The sequence below is a fragment of the Lissotriton vulgaris genome, chromosome 2_1, assembly GCF_964263255.1.
Source record: "Lissotriton vulgaris chromosome 2_1, aLisVul1.2, whole genome shotgun sequence".
NCBI lineage: Eukaryota > Metazoa > Chordata > Amphibia > Caudata > Salamandridae > Lissotriton > Lissotriton vulgaris.
This window is the reverse complement of record NC_141687.1, coordinates 620,031,483-620,053,083: the sequence shown is the minus strand read 5'-3', so window position 1 is coordinate 620,053,083 and position 21,601 is coordinate 620,031,483. Positions and strand designations below refer to the sequence as shown.

General features: G+C 46.0%; 1 protein-coding gene across 1 annotated transcript in view; it reads right to left on the bottom strand.

Moving 5' to 3' along the window:
• RBBP4 (RB binding protein 4, chromatin remodeling factor) overlaps positions 1-12,955 on the bottom strand; it is a 92,196-nt gene extending 79,241 nt beyond the window's left edge. The window contains exon 1 of the mRNA XM_086955710.1: positions 12,494-12,955. Within this exon, the coding sequence (XP_086811836.1) occupies positions 12,494-12,509 (16 nt within the window). The 5' untranslated portion in view covers positions 12,510-12,955. The remainder of the gene's footprint in view (positions 1-12,493) is intronic.
• Positions 12,956-21,601: the final 8,646 nt, after the last annotated feature.

The window sequence follows — 21,601 nt, the reverse complement described above, 5'->3', positions numbered from 1 at the left end:
AGTTTTTTGATATTTTTCGAGCAAAACAGTAGACCTCTTTGTCTTGAGGTTGGTTCGCCATTTCCTTTCTTTTTGCCGGACCTCAAGCTTTAGATCAGGAGTAAACCATTTGTGGGCATCACTATTACGTGAACGAGAGAAGTTCACTAGAGGCGCGTGAGTGTCAGCCACCTGTTGGAGCCATTGCAGAAGCGCCATCTCCATACTGTCTAGGTCGGTACTTGAAGAGGGCAGTGACATGGCCAATGTGTCTAGAAAGGCCGGTAAGTTTGTGGCTTTCCATTTCCTGATTTCCCCACCCACCCGAGGTGACGATCTCATTTGCCTGCTGATTGTAAATGTAAAATGGATGAGAAAGTGGTCAGACCAGATGCAGGGCATTATGGAAATAGTGGAAGGTTATGGGACCATATTTGGTCCAGGCTGTGACCTTTCTCGTGGGTGGGGGAGTGTATATATTGGGTCAGATTTAGGTCTGTGAACAGGTCTAGGAGTTCTGATGCCTGGGTATCAACCTCTGTGCTGTCAAACTAATAATTAAGATCCCCGATCAGGGTGATTTTAGAGTAGTTTATTACCAGCGAGGCTAGTTGTTCTGTAAGTGATGTAGGGAACGTAGGCATGGAGTGTGGGGGGTGGGGTGGGGGAGGTCGATAAAGCAAAACTAATACAAGGGTACCACTGTCAGTGTCGGTTTTGATGACAATATTCTCAGTATCTGTTAAGACCAAGGAGGGGAGTGCAATGAAATTGTGATTTTTATGGATAATAGCGGCAACCCCCCACCCGATTTACCAGAAGGACGGTTAGCTGTTATAATGTAGTAATCGGACGGGAGTGCAGCTAAAATATCTGTTAGTGAGTCTTCGGTAAGCCAGGTTTCTGTGATCAGAAGAATATCAGGATTCTGAGAGGTCAGTAAGAAAATGTCCATTTGATGTTTCACCATTGATCGTGTATTCAAATACATGCAGCGAAGTTTCAGCTGTGGCTTAGTGTTAACGCGAGTGCCGGTAAATTGGGAATTTTTGTATTTGTGATCGGGCCGGAAAGTGCGTCTTTAGCGATGCCGTAGTTAAAAGTGCGCTTCAAAATATGCGGGGGTAAAGTTGGGCAGAGATGATCAGGAGGTTTTAAGGAGAATAAATCATCCGATGAGTAAGAAAATGTTTGGGTATGGTCTATGGCCCCTGGCTGGCCGCGGACGGGCTTACCTTAGGCACACCTTCAGCGCGCCATCGACGCGCCTGCTGCACTCTTGAAGACACATTCCGTTTTATGCCCTGCCTCCCCAGAAGAGCTAGACCGCTAGCTCCGGTCCAACCCAGTCCAAGATGGCGCCTCGCCCTCCACACTAACGGCACAGTCAGCCGCGGTGGAACGGGGCGAGGTACAACTCAAGTAGTGCTTTACAAATCAAGTTTGAGTAGCATTGAGAGAAAAGCCTTTGTTATGGTTTAGTACCTGAGGAAGTGGAGGCCATACTTGTTAGGCTCTCACTTCCTTGTCCTAACAGGCCACAGGCCTTTCATTAGGGAGGAGGGTTAGGTTGGAAAGTACCCTATAACATGGTCACTCCAACTTTTTTCCTGGTATTTGATGTGATTTTGACTGTATATGCACCGGGTTCCTGCTAACCAGGTCCCCAGTGCCATATCTCTATCCCAAAATGGTACAACAGTTACCCAATTGGCAATAACTTTGGTACTCCCTGCAAGTCCCTAGAAAAAGGTACCCCTGGTAACTAGGGCAAGGAGGCTAAAAAGGCTACTTGAGGGCTGCAGCATAAATTGTGCCACCCTAAAGAACCTCTCAAACAGACTGCCACTAGAGGCGGAGTGTTTTGGTGCAGAAAAAATGAAAACACAACAGGACACATATGTGTGCCATGTCCACAGACACTGCATGTAGTATAGGTAACTCGCCCCTACAACAGGCCTTATGGCCCTAAAGCAGGTTGTACTATACTACAGGGGAGGGCATATCTGCACGAGCAGATACTCCTCGGTGCTGGTCAGCTCTATTGCTGCCAGTAAAAGTGAACAAGGAAGCAATGTTGAGCACATATCCTGTTCTCTGGTGAAAAAGAGTTCCCCAGCTACATGGGGACTTCACTGAAAATAGGGATGTTTTATATCAATTGTCATGTATTAATAAACCAACACTGATGGCAGTGCTGGATTTATTGATTCATGCACAGAGGTCACCTTAGAGGTGCCCCCTGCAAACTTACCAGCTCGTGGTGTGCTGACTGTTTTTTGACAGGATGCCATCAGAGACACGTTCCTGATCCCAAGGGGGTGGGGGTTTTGCTCTCAGGAGGCCAGAAATCAAGCCTGCTCGGGCAGAGGATGCTTACAACCCCACAAACAGAATGAGCAGCAGATTAGCATTCCAAGGAAGGAGCTTTAAAGAGCCCCCCTCCTTTGGTATGCAAATCTGGCTCCTTTCACAGATGAGGAAGTGGACACGCCTAAGGTGGGCAACATGAAATGGAGGAGACTTTTCAGAGTCAGTCATTTTTGTGATGGCAAACTTTGGAACTCTGAAATAGGGTTATGCCCACTTCCCCAGGAAGTGATCATATTGGGAAGTAATGACTCCAAGGGGTAAGTAGCCCATTGGCTACTACCCTACACTCCCCTAAATTAAGTGTTAGGAGAGGCCCTGTCACCAGAAAATTGGACCTTGACCCACGAAGGAGGACACTGAAGAGCCACACAAGCAGAAGACTGAAGAAAAGCAACTGACTTAGCAGTGGCACTGCCAGCATGCCTGCTGTTCCCTGTCGAAACTTCGCCAAAGAAATCTCATCCTGCAGCTGCCATGCCTTCAAAGCCTGGGAGGATGGACTGCCTTCAATAAAGACTCAAGTACTACTGTGGAGTAGCAAAGATGCTTCCCTGCATCCTGCAGACACCCCAAGAAGAACCACAAGGGCTGTGGAACTGCCAAACCCCGACACCACTATACCCAAACCTACAGGCATGCCCGCAAAGTGGGCCAATGGTGTCAGCGTGGTCCTCAAGAGACTGAGTCCACTTTGGGTTCAACCCTCGTGAACTCCATGATGTCACCTGCAGCCTCTGTTTGCAGGCCCCCTCAATTGCGAGTGCTCCAGAACAAAGACATTCAACACCACAAAGAACCTCTGCAGCCAGCCGCCCGAGAAGAGGAGAAAAACTGGAGTCCCCACAACCCATAGCAGTGCAAGATTTGAGCTCTTTGCATGGTTCAACCGGACTGGCCTCCCAGTCAGACACTGCAGCCTCTTCACAAAAAAGCGATCCCTGTTGACTAACATTGGGCACCTAAGCTGTATTGCACCCGGCCACCCTAGTGCTGCTGGGGGTGACCTGCTGGTGCTGCCTTGGACGTTGCCAGATACTCACGCCAAGTCTGCGAGATTGGTCTTGTAACCCACTGTACTCTACCTGAAAGCTGTACTTGTTCCCATAGGAGGACATTGAAGCTTCTGACAAATGCAATGACAACTTTTTAAACCACAAAGTATTTCACGTGCAAAACGTACTTATCTGATCGTATTGATTCTGATGCGTGTGTAAATATATATCCATCTATCTCCTGGCAAATTGGTGTAAACAAATAATACTCCAGAAAACTCCCACTCCACAGTTTTCAATTTTCAGATAGTTTTAATCACTCGGTCTCTATCGCCTATATATATCTCAATACAAACGTTTTGCATGCTTCCCATCCTTGTTCTCAGGCTGCCATTTGTAAAGTGCAAAATACAGCTTCAAACCTCTATTTCAATTAAATTAAACAACCTCCTTTTATTGGCCTCATGAGCACATTTTGCAAAGTATTATGGTGCATGTAGTTTCAACCCACATCGGTGTCGCACTTCCAAATTATTAAAATAAAACAAATCTATTGCCCCTGTGGGCTGAAGTCTTGCCATAAATATTTGTGTATATCAGTGTGGATCTTCTCATTGAGTCAAGTGCATCATTTATTGCCTATTTTGTGGATCTGCATATGTCTAACACTCCTCTCTGATAAGCCTGAAGCTGCTCGACCACACTACCCCCTGAGAAGCACCCCTTGGGAGTACTACCGCAAGCCCCTGTCCACTCATTAGGGAACTTATGGACGATTTTCAAGCTATACCTTATTTTGGTATATTCTATATAGAGGCAGCTTCCTACAATAGTTACTCGTCATCCTTGAGAAATAGTGCATCTTCATTGATGTTTGGAAGTAAACAATCAATCACAATATTATGGGTTACACAACATAAGTTTACATAAAACTTCATGTTACCATTTGCCTTATTTGGGATTACACTCAGACAACTGCTATAGTGCCTCGATCTGTTCTATCACCGTAAGAGAACACTGTTTTCACCATCTTCCTGATCAAAAGGGATCCTCCTTGTCTTACGTCTAACAAGAGCAGCGTCTTAAGAATTGTATCCTTTACCTGCTCCCAACTCACACACATCTGGGCTTCAGACAATCTCCTTCTCACTTGTGCCACAAATAACCATGACTTGGTCAGGCACTCTCAGATTAATGATAATATTTAAGTTATATTGATGCACCCTGTTCAGGATAGTCGTGCAGGACTTGCCATGTAGACATTTCTGATTCTCACTCAATCCAGGAACTTGATATTGGACCATATCTATCATGTCAATGCTGCTGCCTTGGCATCTTCTGGTGTTAATGCCCTTGGTATTCAATTTAACATTATACCAAGTAACTTCAAATAGGTCTGTAGGAATGATAGTGTACAGTGACCAGAGTCCCACAACAATTCCTCGGATTATGAACAGCATGTTAGGTCTTGCATTGGACTGCAGTTTTCCTCCTCTGCCTTACACAGTTGAGAAGCTATTCTGAGGAAGTGTTTTCATCCTAAATAAGCCCACTTCAGCAAAGATATTCCTCAACACTGACAATTCCTGGATTTTGTGTCCTTCCATCAATTGTATTTACCTGATATGTTTCACATTCTTTGATCTTGGCAATTTTAAATGCTTCCTTTAATGTGGGATTGCCTGTATCATAGTCATTCTTGTAGCATTGAAAGATCACATGATCCTTTGTCCGCTATGGTACAAAATTGACACATTTTTGCTGTTTAGTCTTCCCACAAACGTATCGATATTTTCCCCTTGTCTTTGGGTTGAGGAGTAGAACTTGTGCCTAGTCATTGCAACATTGTGAACTGTGTTTCTAATCTCATTTTAATTTCATTATGCACATCAGCTATAGCTACTACTTACCTATCCACAACTACTGGCATGTACTTGAAGATGTGGTCATATACGCCAAAAATGCTAAGTAACTAGGCCTACTTCCAGGCCTAGTTACTTAGCATTTTAGAAACTGATAACATCAAGTGCTTCTAAATAATTTTCCAACATCTCAATCCATACTAGCCTCCCAACCGCTGGGGTGCCAGCTTGAGGTAGAAAGCTTGGTGGCACTAAAGATAGCCTACACAGTACCCATGCTGTTGTAATGGGATTTATAGTATTGGTGGTGTAGATGAAACAAAAACAATTGAACGAAATGAGGTACTTCTACCACCCTACATGGAAATCAGACTCGCTTCTACACCCACTCCTCAAGTACTCCCCGCCCCAACCTACTTTCCCACACTCCCAACCTCCTCAGTTTGTTCCACTGGCCTGCATGTTAGCAGTAGCAAGACCGGTTGCCCAAAACCCTCATGTTTCGGAGGAAGCTCCCTGCCACAGGGATTGGCCACTCGAGGGTCATACATCTATCGAGACCTGCCTTCCACTCTCAATGGGGCGACCTCCGACTTCCATGAACTGGCTCTCTCTCTTTTGGCCACCACCAGCCCTATCTACAAGAGAGGCCGGTTCTATCTGTTGCCCTAAATGTTGACGGAGATTGGCAGTACGTGATTCTGGGGGTATGAGCCAATGGCCAACCAAGGATCCTACCCAAGCATGTTAAAACGTCCCCAGAGAAGGAAGCATGGGCTGGAGCAACCATGTACGCGGGTGCCAACCTGCATTGGCACCTCATGGACCAAGCCACATAATTAGCACAACTGGATAGTGGTCAGAGACCCCCTGGCCAGTATATTCACCTCTGCTATCAGTGAGGTGCGAGTACAAAGTAGTCAAGGCAAGAGAATACATTGATCTGTCTTGGGGAAGTTCGTCCACCCAATTGAGGTCACCCCCAGCACCCAAGGTCTCCAAGGGAGCTGCGTCAGTGTCTCTTCCAAAATATGCCTAAAATCTTCTCATAATGGGGCAGCGCATAAACGCTGAAAAAGGAAATGTGTAGGCCATTTAAAAGACCAAAGACTATCACAATCTCTCCATTTGTCCTGACCAACTCATGTATAATTTCGATGGGAATGTTAGAGGAGCAAGGACGGCTAGATTGTGAGAGCGCAGAGTAACGCCAGCACGGAAAACCTAGGAGAGGCCCGATCTGGTGAGGAAGGGACAGCGATCCTCCACAAGGTGGGACTTATGGAGTAAGAGTATGCTATCAAGACTGCCCCTCAACCTCGTCAAGAATTCCATTCAGATTCCAGATCATAAAACAAACTAGGCCCTGAGGGAGGGGGGTCCCATGGGCGAAGCGTCGTACTCCCTAGAAATGCATTCTCTGCTTTAATATAATGTGAGTAATCCAAGAGCTACATCCGGATGGTCGAATAGACTGGACAATGTACAAAATACCCCCTCATCCAATACTTTGAAAAGTGGAAGTATCCATCGCGGAGAACAGCAGAGAGAACTACTAACAGGGCATTAGAACATCAAACTCATCACTATACTTAGACTCCCCCATAACTCCTTGAAAACATGCACGCCGTCAAAGGTTAAGCTATAGAGGCAGAACAAGCAGTCTATAAGTGTAATGTCTAGAACCAGAATGGACAGATGGGCAAAGACTTGCCAAACCTCAGTTACCGCCCTTCCCAGCCGTAGTTGGATCAGCAGCCCCAGGTGGTGATCACCAATACTCATGTCTACCAGTTGTCGCCTTTGCTGACTGATGGTGTCTCTTATTTTTCAGACTCCTGCGTGGCAGCTGTGTCCAAGTGCACGGTCTGTCATCAAGCCCAGGATGCACCTCCTGGTCAGCATCTCACCTCCTCCTGTCGCGGCGTTCTTTACTACACTGCCATGTTCTGTCTGGACTATCAAAAAAAGTCTTGCCAGCAAAAATAACTTTTAGACAGGCCTGGAAGAGCAACATGAAGGACAATTGCAAATCCTGGAAAATTTAAAGCACAGGAGATTATTGGTCTCAGCGGTGGCGTAGCGTCAAGAACCTATGAGGCCGCCCCACAAGAAAGTATGATAAGTCAGCGTTCAGCATCAAACATCAAGACAATGCATTATGCAGTGCATGGGGTTGGATCCTCCAATCCCTCAGCAAAACCAACAAGTCTAATGTTATTGCGCCTGCATCCATTCTCAGCGCCACTGTCTCATTTCCGATCACATTGAAATTTTTTTGCAGTTGTATGGCAGTGCTCTGCTACGTGTGAACCGGCTGATACAGCCCCAAGAAGTTTGCAGATAATTGTTGTTATTTGTGGAGAACCATGCATGGAGCAGAAGGTCAGAGTGTGAGGAGAAGAGCAGCGTGAGGCAGAAGGAAGGAGAGTGAGGCAGAAGAGCAGAGTGAGGTATAAGGATGGAGAGAACAGAAATAAGGAGAACAGGGGTGAGGGAAAGGGCATACAGGAAACAAGGGAGAGGGTAAAGATATCATTTTATAACATGTTTGTTGTTTGTATAGTGCTATGGGGACATCCTCCGGCTGCTTGAAAACACATGAGGGAAGATTCAGAGAGATAGAAGGGAAGAGAGGACATGAGAATGTTGGGAAATGTTGATATTCATATAACAATATGTCATCTTACGTTTACTTTGAAGTGCTGGAGGGGAACAGAAGTGTAAGGGAGTATAGGAAGAGAGGAATGTTCTGGCATGTTGGGTAATGAGACATAAGGGATGCGCCCTAGGCGGCTGTTTCATATTGCCTTTCCTGCACTGCCTTAGGACGATTCAGTTTGCAGAATTATATATGTGTAGCAATAATTGTGAACGCGCCCTACGTCAAGACGTAATTTTCGACATTGGCAAACAGTAGTACTACGCCCTTCCATCCAACCAAGCACTCCCCACTTACAGCTTTGTGTCCTTACAATAATGAGATTCTGCTCCCTGAAATTGTCTAGAAAGCAATATAAATACTGCAACATATGAAAACAGAACACGTTAGCATTCTAATAATATGAAGTTCACTAGAATGGTCGCCGGACGTTTGGGAGCAGCACACACCTTAGAAAAGGGGCCTCAGAACATCCAACACCCTCAGATATGTTAGACAACCAACCTGATGAGCCTTCCCACTTGAGTGACTCGTGAAATCTGCCACAGAGTAGGTACAGCATCCGCCCCGCTGGAGAACAGGCGTCTGGTTTCACATACAGCAGGGCCACTGTGCGCAGGACTATGTCACAACCAGGGGGCTGAACCAAGCACTCCCCACTTTCAGCTTTGTGTCCTTACAGGAATGCGCCTTTGCTCCCCGAAATTGGCTAGAAAGAGCTATGCAAATGAAACACTCCACAAAATACACTGCGCAACTCAACCCCAATTTCTGCAGAAATCGCTTTCTGGCGTTTCGGCACCCGCAAAGTGTCCTGCGAAGATGAGCAACCTATTCAGAGATACCAAAGACGCATGGTGCGGCACTGCCCTTGATTGCCGCGTCTAAGTCCGCATTGCGGGGACCTTCCACATAAACGACTCCAGTCAGCCTGAAGCACAAGTCTGTAGACTTCTGGAAACATGTGGTGCTCTGAAGACACTCGCAGGATTTTACTCCTGAAAAGCATGCAAACTCTCACTCAGCCTGGGGAGTGGGATAGGAAATACTACAAGTAGCCGAACGAGCTCCGCATGTAAGTAGCGCCCGCCATTCGCCAGCGAGTGCTGTGTGGGCGAGCGCCGCAATTCTCCCACATTCTTTAGTAAAGAAAATAGTGCTCGCACACTAATTAAAGCATCCTGTGTAACGCCGCCATTAAGAGATCCAGTTTGGGTGGGCAGGGCCAAAAGTGGACCGGGGGGTAACCAGGAGGGACTAAGAAGCCTCCTTTACAATGAGAAGCCACCATTTCCTATGCACTATGACGCAAGCCAATAGGAATCATGGGCGGGGCTTCAAGCCCCCTTCTAAAAGTGTATTGATCACAGTAAGCCTCGCAGAGCGAGGAATGCAAGCCCGTTCTAGCGATAGGTCTGTGAGATCTAAAAAATTAACAACAAATTAAGGGAGCGCTAGGATCTGCTGGGACAGTGAAGGAATGTTTTGATTAAAATAATGAGTAATCGGACACCATCCTGAGCTTCTCGCGACCCTTCTGCAAGAGGTTTTTCAGCTAGGACAGCGCGCAATGTGGGTAGAAAGCATTACAGTGTCTCTCACCCGGAGCTGGGCAGCCAGTAAACTACAAGCAGGCAGTATGCAGATTTATTCACTGACGGCCGCTATAGTGAAACAGAGTACGCGTGGCACACTGAAAATAATAAAAACAACAATGAATGAAGGGAGCGCTAGGATCTTCTGGGGCAGTGAAGGAATGTTTTGATTCAAATAACAACCAAACAGACCCGGTCCTGCGCATCTCGTGACCCTGCTGCCGGCGGTTTTTCAGCCAGGACAGCGTGCATGTGGGCAGAAAGCGTTACTGTGGAGAGCACTTTGCTCTCCACCTCAAGAAGCCCATCAACAATGAGCAGCGCAACTCTGGGGAGTTTGCTTTTGGATTGGGTGGAGGCCTCACACAAAGATTGCATCGGCCTGTCCAGATGGGCCGTACCAAAATTGGACAGGGCGGTTACCAACAAGTCTGATTTCCAATCACAAGCCATAGTTTAACAAACGATGACGCGAGCCAATGGAAAAGAGGGGTGGGGCCTCAAGTACCCTTCTGGAATCGTATCGATTCCAAAAGGTTCTAGCATGGTGAGAGTAGCGAATGCGCGCTGCTAACGCCAGGCGAGACCTAAAAAGGACCATCCTATTATCTGGTGTAAAACCAATCCTGTCATTTAAAATAAAAACAAGTGAACATAAAATTACAGTAATCGAAATGATAACAATGAAAAGCCTCTTACACATGACAAAAATGAATTAGATATATAAGCATATTTTATTCTTTATCAACTATTGGGGAGCACACTAAGGCCAGAATTTTCCTCCCTCACCACCGCTTTCATAACCGCACATCTCCCTACACAACAGGACAGAGTCCTCCTACTGACCGCAGCCGTTAAACTGGTCCTGGCCAACTGGAAGGATACTGCTAAGACATCATACAAATGCTGGTTTAACTGGGTGACGTACGTCAGAGGTGCAGATAGCACTGCCCTGCAAAACTCACCCTGGAGGCCACCCACTAGGGTGAAGTGGAAGTCACTAGACATTTTCCTCGAATCATACGATCCCCCCTGAACTCACTGGGGTACCCCGGGATAACATTGCCTCCACGTATTGACACAAACCCAGACTAGGCTCAGAGCAAAGGATCACTTCTTGTACCTTGCCTCTCTCTTCTTCTATCTTCCTCCTATCCTATCTCTAATTTTTTCCCTGCTAGACAATACATGGGGCTCCAGCTGGACGAGTTTAAAACAGTATCATGTAATGTTTGTCAGCTACGTTTTCATGTAATTCTTGTAACGCCAAGCAAGTTCACCTGTAACCCTTAAAAGAGAATGCGAATAGATCACAAAAAGTGCATGTGCATGTTATTTAAAATCACATACATAAAACTTTATCTATGCAATCTGGGGAGAGGATGTAGCCTTACGGCTAGAGCGGTCGACTTCAAAACTGGGGACTCAGGTTCGAGTCTTGGCAACGAGTCAACATCCTGTGATTCTGGGCAAATCACTTAACAAAAAACTAATGTGTCCTTCTGTAATGTAACTGGTGCTCATGTAAAGCGCTATGATACCCAATATCTTTGGGTCTAGTTTGTGCTATATAAAACTATTTTTTTTTAAATCTCATGTCATTCATGTTAAAATAAAAACAATAGCAATCAGTTGTCATGAATTATATAAGAGCGCAACATTAATCAAAACTGTGGTTCAGAACAAAATTATTTAAGAACTGTCTGCTTCAAAACTGTTGAAGCGGCATTTCAGCGAAAGGTAAACCTTTTCATCATCTTTTCCAGGAAAAATGATAAGTTTCAACCATTATCACTATTTTAATCCTGATAGATTTTACTTAGAAAGAACGACAGCCCGTATGGCATAATTTGTTTATCAAGCCTGTGAAAACATTAGTTGGGGCAATGTCCTTTCCATTAGAGAGCCATATTTTATTAGCAACCATCTAGTGACTGCTCAGTGGTTTAGAATTTGGAAGTCTGATAGAAATTTAGTGTTAATATTCCATAAAAAGCCGTCTTTATAAAATTGACACAACTATTGACAAACTGATTCCTGTCCCTTAGATAGAAATAATGACTAGACCTTAAGAGTCAAGTTATTCTTATCCAATATTTTCAAGACCTGGATATTTCTCGATTTCAAATTGGGACTTGTGCAAGTTTTAAGCCTCCACATATGCTTTACAGATAGTAAAATGATGCTAGCACATTAAGGGTAAACCCTGTCATGAAAGTGCAAACTGACATATTGAAGGGTAGCAACAATGACAAAACGCTGTCCCTGACACAGTGGTGTAACTGACGACATAAAAGACACCTGTGGTTATGGACTGCATAACTTTTGGTGTAGGGATCACCCATGGCTTATGGGTGCACCCATGACAAAACTGGCCTTGGCATATGTAGTAATTATCTTAAGGAGTGATAAAAAGGAATCAACTCATGGGAAGGGGCGGACTTCACTGGCTTGGCACAACATGAAAGATATGAATATTTAATGAGTGCCTTTTCAGACCCTAAGGTTTTTGAGCAAACCTATGTTAGCGACAAAACAGTCACTAGTTATATATTAGCGTTCCTGTTCGTACCAGAAGCCGACATCTAATACACGAATGAGTAACAGTCTGATTTGGGAACACAGGCAGCCAAAAAAGGGGCATAAACAAACACGCTCAACATGCACAGTATGAATAGAATACCACGTGCACATTAGCTTCTCAACTTAAGAAAGGGGCTTCTAACACATGCGTATCAGCCGACTACGCTTCTTTTTGCCTATACTCCAACTACACACCTCCCTCCCACGACGCGTCAGCCCCAACTCGCCAAATGATCCCACGTTATTTGCATAGAGCCCATCCTTACTGCACCGAGCCCACCCTAAACTTCACTTAAAGCACCCCCCAGTACCTCTCCTGTCACATCAACCCTAGCTTCCCACAGACCACCCCACGATCCCCACTCTCGTCAGCTTAATCCAAGCGACCCCAACCAACCAGCGTCAGCACCCAGAGCGCGTCTTCAACTACCTTGGCCTAACCCATACCTTCCTTATCCGCCATGCCGCCCCCGCCGTGCCTCGGTCTCCGGGGGGCGGGACTGCCTTCCTCCAGCTTCGGTCTGTGCGGGCGGCCTCGGGCGGGCGCGCTGCTGCCTCGGGTACCGGCGGGAAGTCCGCGCCGGGTGTACCTGCTACTGCGACACTCGGGTCCGGATGTGGAAGTACCGAGCCTCTCCGGTACCCGAAAGCTGGATGTCCTACGGAAAACACGGACCTGTGTGCCCGGATGTCAGGTGTCTCCCGGGTGGCGGCACTCTATCCCTCTCCGGTGCTCTATTGTCCACAGCCCGCTCCCGCGCGTCGTTCAGTGCACCTTCGCGCCAACCTAGAGCAATGGTGACCCACCGACCAATCGAAAACCAGGCTGTCACCCGAGAGGGCGGGTCGAGCAAACGACTTACAGGGCATGGCGGATCTTGTGGTATCAGAAAGTAACTTCACTCGGTCGAAGAAAGACTAAAACTACTTTCTTTTATTTATTTTTCACACTTTATTTTATATAGCCTCTCAATCACACAACAAGTATATTGACGTCCGGTGCCATATTTTATGCAAGCACGATAGGCTTGTCATTGTCACGTTTGGCATCACGTGGCAACGAGCATTTGTGTCATTCGGGCAACACATGCTCCATGTGCTTTTACTTGATAACCTACTGAGTTCTCGGTGTTGTATGAGTATTTCATTTTGGCCCAGACTGAAACTGTTTTAGCTGACGTAACTGCGTGTAATTTATGACATTTTGCACTACGATTATTACATCGCTGTCAAGGTTTCAGATTGCTTTTGTGTGACATTTTCATAATTTCAGTGTAATTGTGAGTTAAATTAAACGAGTTTTAGTGTCACTTTCTCACGAGCCCCCCAAAAATTTGAAGACAATGGAAACATGAATGTCATAAATTACACCCATTTGAGCAACGAGAAACTAAGAAGATCTTAAACCTGCCTCAAAGAACTAGAAATATAGCTGCCAAGTTTGCAAACTGCCTATGTGTGACATTTTGGTGGTTTCAGTGTGCGTATGAGTGACATTCTACCGTCAAGTGAGTGACGCTCTGAGTGATACTTTCTTGCAAGTAAATTAAAGCAGTAATTAACTATTACTAAGATCTGTGAAAGAGCTCCTGGTCTTCGGAGTTTCTTAATCCGATCTCTCTTCACACTGCTATCATCTGCAGTCTTTCACTGTAAACCACTTGTTCCCTCTTTTTCTCTGCATCTTGTAGAGTTGCGCTCTAGTTCACACGCGATACGTCTTGATGTATCGTGCGAGGACGCCATTTTGTGAGTGACTGCGCATGCGTGCAGAGCGCGAAGAGGCGCGAGAGACCTTGGAGAACGCCGGACGCCCAGCGCTCTCCTGCTAGAGCTATAAAGATAAATAAAGGTTCCAATACAGCATTTAGCCTCCCTGGTGATTATTACAGGCCAACAGAGCGACATTACAGTGGCGACGAGGGCGGGATGCCCGAGAAAAAAAAAAGTATGGCAAGAAAGACCATCAGGACCCAGCAAAGGCACAGGCACCAGCCAGTTGCCTACCACGAGGAGCTACAGGAAGCCATACATGAACTACAGTAGGACAGCACAGCGGGGGAAGCGTGCCGGAGGCACGAGGAAAAGAGGAGAATAGCACCCACACATCAAAGTACCAGAGGCAGTGGCACAGTACAGTAAGAAGGCACAGCAAGGAATTACCAGCACCCCACAGAGGCCCTTGCGGAGCTAGCAAGACAAAGAGAAGGGGAGGCAGAAGGGCCCGACCGAACCAAGCTCAAGGCGAGGGCGCAAATGCGCTGGGCAGCCCGAGAGGTCCATGGGCGGAACCAGAAAGACGTGCCACAATGAACGCGCAGGCGTCTTCACTCACGACGCCGATCCTGTTTTTGCCGAAGCCGGGAGAGCCTCAAATGAAGTGGGAGGACTGGAGAGAGTACTTCATGAACTACATTGAAGCCCTAGAAGACGAGAGAGGGGAGGCCTTCCCCAGCGCAAGGAAGAGGAGCATACTCCTGCACAACCTAGACCCAGAAGGGATAAGGGTCTTTCAGAATCTAGTGCCCACGCCCAGACAAACTGCAGACGACGACGTATTTAGGCACGCTATAGAAGATCTCAACAATCACTATCGTCCAGCAGTGTGCACGTCTATCGACCGTTATAATTTCCAGCAGAGGAAACAAGAAGCCGGCGAATCCATAGATGACTACGTCGCAGCGCTGAGGAAGTTGGCGATAACGTGCAAGTTTGGCGTTCTGCACAATGAATTCATAAAAGATCAGATAGTTATGCACACCACCAACAAGACAGTACAAGACAAATTGTGGGTAAACGGAGAGGCTTCGCTTAAGGAAGTAATAGCCATGGTGAAAAAAGCAGAGTTATCGAAATGGTGTGCTGATGGAGCAAAAAGAGAATCTGCCCAGAGGCCCATGGTGAACAAGGTAGACGATGCAGAACCTCCAGGAAGGAACAAAGCCACGACGACAGAAGGTAAAGGGCCAAACAAGTGGACGGGGAAACCAGGACAACAGTGGAAGCAGAATAAAGAAGGCAAGTCCACGTGCTACAGATGTGGAAGCCGGTCCCATGCATACCAAGACAAACGTCCAGCGTTCAGGGCAAAATGCATGTTCTGTGGCATATTTAGGCCACTATGAAAAGGTATGTCGCCGCAAAATGAGAAGACTCACAGTGAAGTATGTGGCGCAGGATCAGCAGGAGGAAGAAGAAGAACTGGACGAAGAAGACAGCGTGCTATGCGTGGAAGGGCAAGTACTGGGCATTGACTGTAAGCGTTCCCGCAAACCACAATGCGACATGGTGATAGGGGGAGTGAAGATCAAGATTGTAGTGGACTTGGGATCCCCGTACACCATTGTCCAAAGAGCAGTGTGGAATGAAGAATTCAGACCCAGCTTAGGCCCAAGACTGGAACCACCCTACATACGACCGGTGACGTACATGGGGGCAAACCCATTCCGATGGTCGGGTACAGAGCTCTAACCTTCGAGTTCAGAGGAAGTAGTGCAGAATGCAAATTGTATGTAGCTGTGAAGGGCCCATCAGTCCTTGGATGGATGGACCAAGGTGACCTAGGGATTCAATTGGACCCCGGGGGGGACACACAAGTGCTGATGACGGCCCCAGAGAGCTGGCCGTACTTGTAGAACATGAAGAGTGAGTTTCCGAAAGTGTTTGGTGGGAAGGTCGGCAAGCTGGAGAAGTTCACACATCGGTTAGTACTCAAGGAGAACTTCAAACCAATATCCCACAAAGTAAGGAACGTATCCCTAGCCGTGAGGGAAGCGGTACAGCAGGAGTCGAGCAGACTAGAAGAGAATGGGATCATCGAGGCAATAAATAGCTCGGAGTGGCTGGTGCCCTTGGTGGTAGCAATGAAACTGAATGGCAAGGTCCGTCTCTGTGTAGACCTTCAAGAACTGAACAAATGCATAATCGTGGAAAAATTCCCACTACCTCGCATAGAAGAGATGCTGGCCAAGACAAAGGGAGTAAAGCGGTTCGCTACCATTAATCTCACTTCCACATATCATCAGATAGCACTACACCCAGCAAGCCGGAAGCTGACATCATTCATAACATCCTTCGGATGCTATCAGTTCCGCAGAATGCCCTTTGGCCTTGCTTCTGCAGCAGCAGTTTTTCAGAAACTAACGCACCGCCTCTTTAAAGACATCAAGGGTATCTAGTACTTCCAGGACGATATACTGGTGATGGGGAAAGACCGGAAGCATCATGACAAGAAACTAGACACAGTACTTCAAGTTCTGGAGAGCAATGGCCTGACAGCGGAATGGGAGAAGTGCCGACTCGGAATGACGTCCGTCACATACTTGGGACACGAGATCGGAGAACACAGCATCACTCCCAAATGAGCAAATGTGAAGGCAATTTGTGATGCTATGGCCCCAACCAACAAAGAAGAGGTGAGATCCTTCCTAGGAATGGCTGAGTATTACAGCAAATTTGTACAACACTTTGCCACCAAGACGCACCACCTAAGACATCTAATAAGGGACAAAACAGTGTTCTCTTGGACTGAAGAGACACAAAAAGAATTTGATGCTTTGAAGAATGACATTAGTCAAGCTATCACTAATACAAAGCTCCCCCAACTTGGAAGAAGACTCCCTGGTGCACAGCACTGAAAGACACAAAGTGTCTTATGAACAGTTCAACACATTAAATCCAAATGTTCAACTTGACGTGTCAAAGAGGTTCCATGATTATTTATTCATATCATTTGAACAGTTCATCAATATTCTGAGGCAACGTATAAATCATCCAACTTAAAGGGTCATCCAGCAATTACTTGTCCCAATGCATTTCGGGCTGATGACTAGCCCTTCCTCAGGGGGCAGCTCTACAAATGCAAACAGAAAAAATAACCTGATGTAATAGAGATTAAATTAGAGTTGATCTATCACATAGGCAGGGTCTAAATACATGCATGATGGAACATATGTGCGTGAAGAAACTAAATCGTGGGGTCACAAGAACTGGACTGAGTAAAAAACCTTAATGCCAACACTGCAGCTAATAAAAATAACCAAGTGCAACCAAAGCGTGTAAAGGGTGATTCGTGAAAAGTGTTCAGAACCAACCGCGTGCACTGACAAGAAAATGAGTCAAGAAAATAAGTGTTAAATCAAAACTCATCACCCAGAATACCGAAAGATTTCGAATCAACAAGGGATTCATATTAGCCAACATCCGATACTCACGGTGTTAACACATCCTTGATATGTTAATCGCCCAATCTGAAAATAAAGCGCAAGAATATGCGGGTCATATAAAGAGTGTAGAGGCATTCAATAGAAAGTTAAAGGTGGTCCCCCGTGAGAGAGTACTTACAAATTAGCCGCAATGCGCTCCGTTTCGTGAAGACGTGATAACCCGGAACCCTAAGTGCTCTGCTACCGGGTGAGTTTAAACGGAAGTGTGTCGCGAGACCGTAGCAATAGAAAGAGGACTGCGGGTCTCAAGAGGCTGTGAGTGCCATGTTGGAACGATGAGAAAATACAACTAAGTGCTCAAATAAATATAAGGAAACGAGTGACAAACAAACAAAGATGAAGTGCAAAGGTGACAATGTATAGACAATCTAAGGAATATTAACCCAAAAAACATCACAATGAACAAAATCACACAAATGTCCACATATGTCTTCAGCAAAGAAAGTCAACAAAAAACGAATCATAGGTAACACAAAAATTCCATCCGGTCATTTAGACCGTGTGGTTGCATCGTCGCCATATAGCGGATCCAAAAGTTTTCCCTTTTTAACAGAGTCTGTTTGTTATTGTGTGTCGGTGTCACTTGTTCCAGTACTAGAAACTTAAGCTGGGCTACTGAATGTTTGTATTCCATGAAGTGTACAGCGATCGTGGATTTTATGTTGCCAGTCCTTATGTTACTTTTATGCTCAAGTAAACGGGTTCTGGTTTTTCTTTCCGTGTGGCCGATGTAGCATTTGCCACAAGGACATTTCAACATATAAATCAAGTTGTTGGAGTTGCAGGTCGCATTCACTCGTAGTTTAATGGGGTGACGCTGCTTTGGTTCAGACAGCGTCCTTCCCAGATAGCACGCCACAAACCAATCAAAAAGTTTATAATTTGTGTATACCCGGCTGTGCAAGTCCGATTTGCATCAATTTAATTAGTCAAGCTAGACCATTACAAGGATACGACCCCCTAGGACAATCAGTATTGCCGACGGACGCCAGCGAGAAGGGACTGGGAGCAGTCCTCATGCAAGAGAGGAAAGACAAAACGATGGAGACCCTCAGTTTCGCCTCAAGATCCCTATCGCCCACGGAACAGAAATTTCGCGTGATAGAGAAAGAGATGCTGGCAGTCGTGTGGGCCATGGGGAAGTTCCGCCAATTCCTATGGGGCACAAGATTCCAACTCAAGACTGACCATAAGCCATTGGTCAAAGTACTCACCTCGAGTGGGCATTCAAGCGCCACGCATCCCCAAGATGACTTTGAACACGAAACAAAGTGGCAGACTACCTCAGTAGAGCTGCAGCAATGGAAGAAGCTCCCAACATGACAACAGAGAATGAGATGGTAGCAGTGATAGAAGACCAAGAACGGGTGATAAGCAACCAGGAGTGGGCCCAAGCGTATGAAGAAGACAAGGACATCAGGGAAGTCAAGGAGTACATAATAAACGGATGGCCTGAAAATAAACACTTGCGAGAAGCACTCAGGAAGTTCTATGAAGTCAGACAGGAACTGTCAGTGGGAGACAACAGAATATTCAGGTACAGAGGTGACAAAGTAGTCCCCCCGACAACTTTGGTCCCTCACCTGTTAGCGATTCTGCATGAAGGACATCTGGGAATTGTGAAGACTAAGATGAGGACAAAGCAGATGTACTGGTGGCCAGGAGTGGACATCCAAGTGGAAAGACACGTGAGGAAATGTGAGCAATGTCAAAGGGCAAACAAAACGCTGAAACCCTTAAGGCCGTCCTTGGGGAAGTTCGCCAAACTGAGTAACCCATGAGAAGAGGTGTCCGTTGACATTCTGTGACCAGTGCTGGACACCCAAGAAACGCCTAAATATCTTTGCGTCCTCGTTGACAGGTACTCAAAATTGCCGGAGGTGCACATACAGGAAGAGATGGACGCAGAGACAGTGCTCCGATTCCTGACTTCCGTCTTCCTCAGAGAAGGTATTCCAAGATCCATTCTGAGCGACAATGGACCGCAATTTACATTGGAAAAGTGGTATAAATATGCAGAGAGAAACGGGATAAAAATCAAGCACACCTCCATATATCACCCTTCGAGTAATGGACAGGTGGAACGGTTCAATAGAGTCATAATGGGATCCATCCAAGCCGCCATCATGATGGGCAAGGATTGGGAGAAAGAAGTCCAAAGTATGATGTGGGCCTACCGCATCACCCCCACCAGCACAGAGTATAGCCCTTTCCAAATCCTGAGGGGGCGACACCCCTTCACTAAGGATAACTTAGCATGGAGGGAAAAGACAATCACAAGCAAGTGGTCCCCGGCAGTGGTGCAGCACAATCTTGAGAAAGCCCAAAGGATATATACCGAACACTACAACCAGCGAAGAAACGTGAAGGAAACAGCCCTTGAGAGAGGGGAATGGGTGAGAGTCAAATTGGCTGTGCTAAGAAAAAAAGGAGACAGTAAATACAGTCAACCACTACAAGTGAAAGAAGTGTATGATAGAGCAGCACTGCTCAGTGACGGAAATGTGTGGTCCTAGGACCGCATGTCTAAATGCAATAGGATCCTACAATGGTCCCTGGAGGAGAATGGGAGGACACAACAAAACCAAGGACCACGGGAGAATGAGGAAAGTAACCCCGGAGAAGAAGAGAACCCAGGAGCAGAAGGAAACCATGAAGAATTGGGAGACCAAGGAATGCCTGATGTGGAGAAACAACCTGGAGCGAAGAGTGTGACCCAGAGGAGAGAAGAACCGGGTACCCCGAGAGATAAAGGGGCGAGCCCTGTAGAGAACAGCACCAGGGAAGCCTTCTCTACTCTGGTAAGACGCACACGAGCAGGCAGAGTGGTGGTAAGGCCCACCCGCTTTCGAGACTTTGAACTGGGGGGGAAGCTAAGCAGCCTTTGGGACGTTGGAAAAAAATTGTTTCTGTTGTTAATAAAAAGAGGGAGATATGTAGGGTTGCGCTCTAGTTCACGCGCACTACGTCTTGACGTAGCTCGCAAGGATGCCATTTTGTGAGTGACTGCGCATGCACGCAGAGCGCGAAGAGGCGCGAGGGACCTTGGAGAACGCCGGACGCCCAACGCTCTCCCGCTAGAGCTATAAAGATAAATAAAGGTTCCAATACAGCAATTAGCCTCCCTGGTGATTATTACAGGCCAACAGAGCGACATTACACATATCTTCTGTCATCTCTTTTCATCCTCACTTGTTTTTCACTGCATCTTGCAAGCACTACTTGTATGGCCGCCGTCACCACCCACCCACCCTCTGTTTGCTCACCTGTAAACCCACAATTTTCTTTGTATGCAATCGACATTTGCGTATTACGCCTTCACGCAGTCATATCATACCGAAATACAATTGGCATCTATGTGAACATCTCTCCGCAGAGAGGCCACGGCTTGAATAGTCTGAACACTTTTATTTGGCCCAGCTACAGGCATTGCGAGAAGCTCGCCATGCCTTCAGAATCAGCCACACAGCTCTCTATCATGCCCCATAATAAGCACTCACTCCTAAGGTTTAACTAACTCAGACACCTATAACCAACCGAGTGCACTGTGGAAGAGTCATATCTGTTTCATGAAAACACTGCAGTAACAACATCATGTGGAAAATGCAAATACCTTTAGGGAATGTAAGATAAATATTGAAGAAGAGGCAATCCAGTGTAGATAGGAAGTAAGTTTATTGTATACATGGAGCAACCCCCAACAGCTGTCTTCAGAACAACTCCTGCTGCCGTCTCTGGTTCATAACATTCCAGAGGTGGAAGCCTGGAGCTGCCTGACAACCGTAGCTAATGGAGATAAACAATAAGAAGGAATACAACATATCCCTTTTCTTTAACAAAAACAAAAGAACATTACATATAGCAAAATGCAAAGCTGTAATAAAAATTAACTTATCTGTACTCATGAATATATTATACCAATGCACGAACACATTACATTAATTGCGTATGTAATCTTGGAATTCAATTGGAGTTTTGTTTACACGTGTACTATGCATCCTATTTGTTGTCATGTCATGCGAAGATTTGCAAGTAAGTCCATTTGGAACTTGATCACTAGTAACTGCACTAAAACCGTTCTCATTTCCTTTTAACCATTCATTAACCTCTGTTTCATTACACCTGGACACTCGATTAGCATTCCACCATTTTCCATCTGAGAGTTTTAAAGAGTTAGCCTTGATAACCACAATTTTCTTAGGACTTGATAATTTGGAACTACCTTTGTGTTGTATGGTTCCCAGTTTTACCCTTACAAAATCTCCCAACATACATTTCTGAGGTTCTTTGATTATCTTATCGCTGTATTTTTGTTCATAAGAATTTTGAT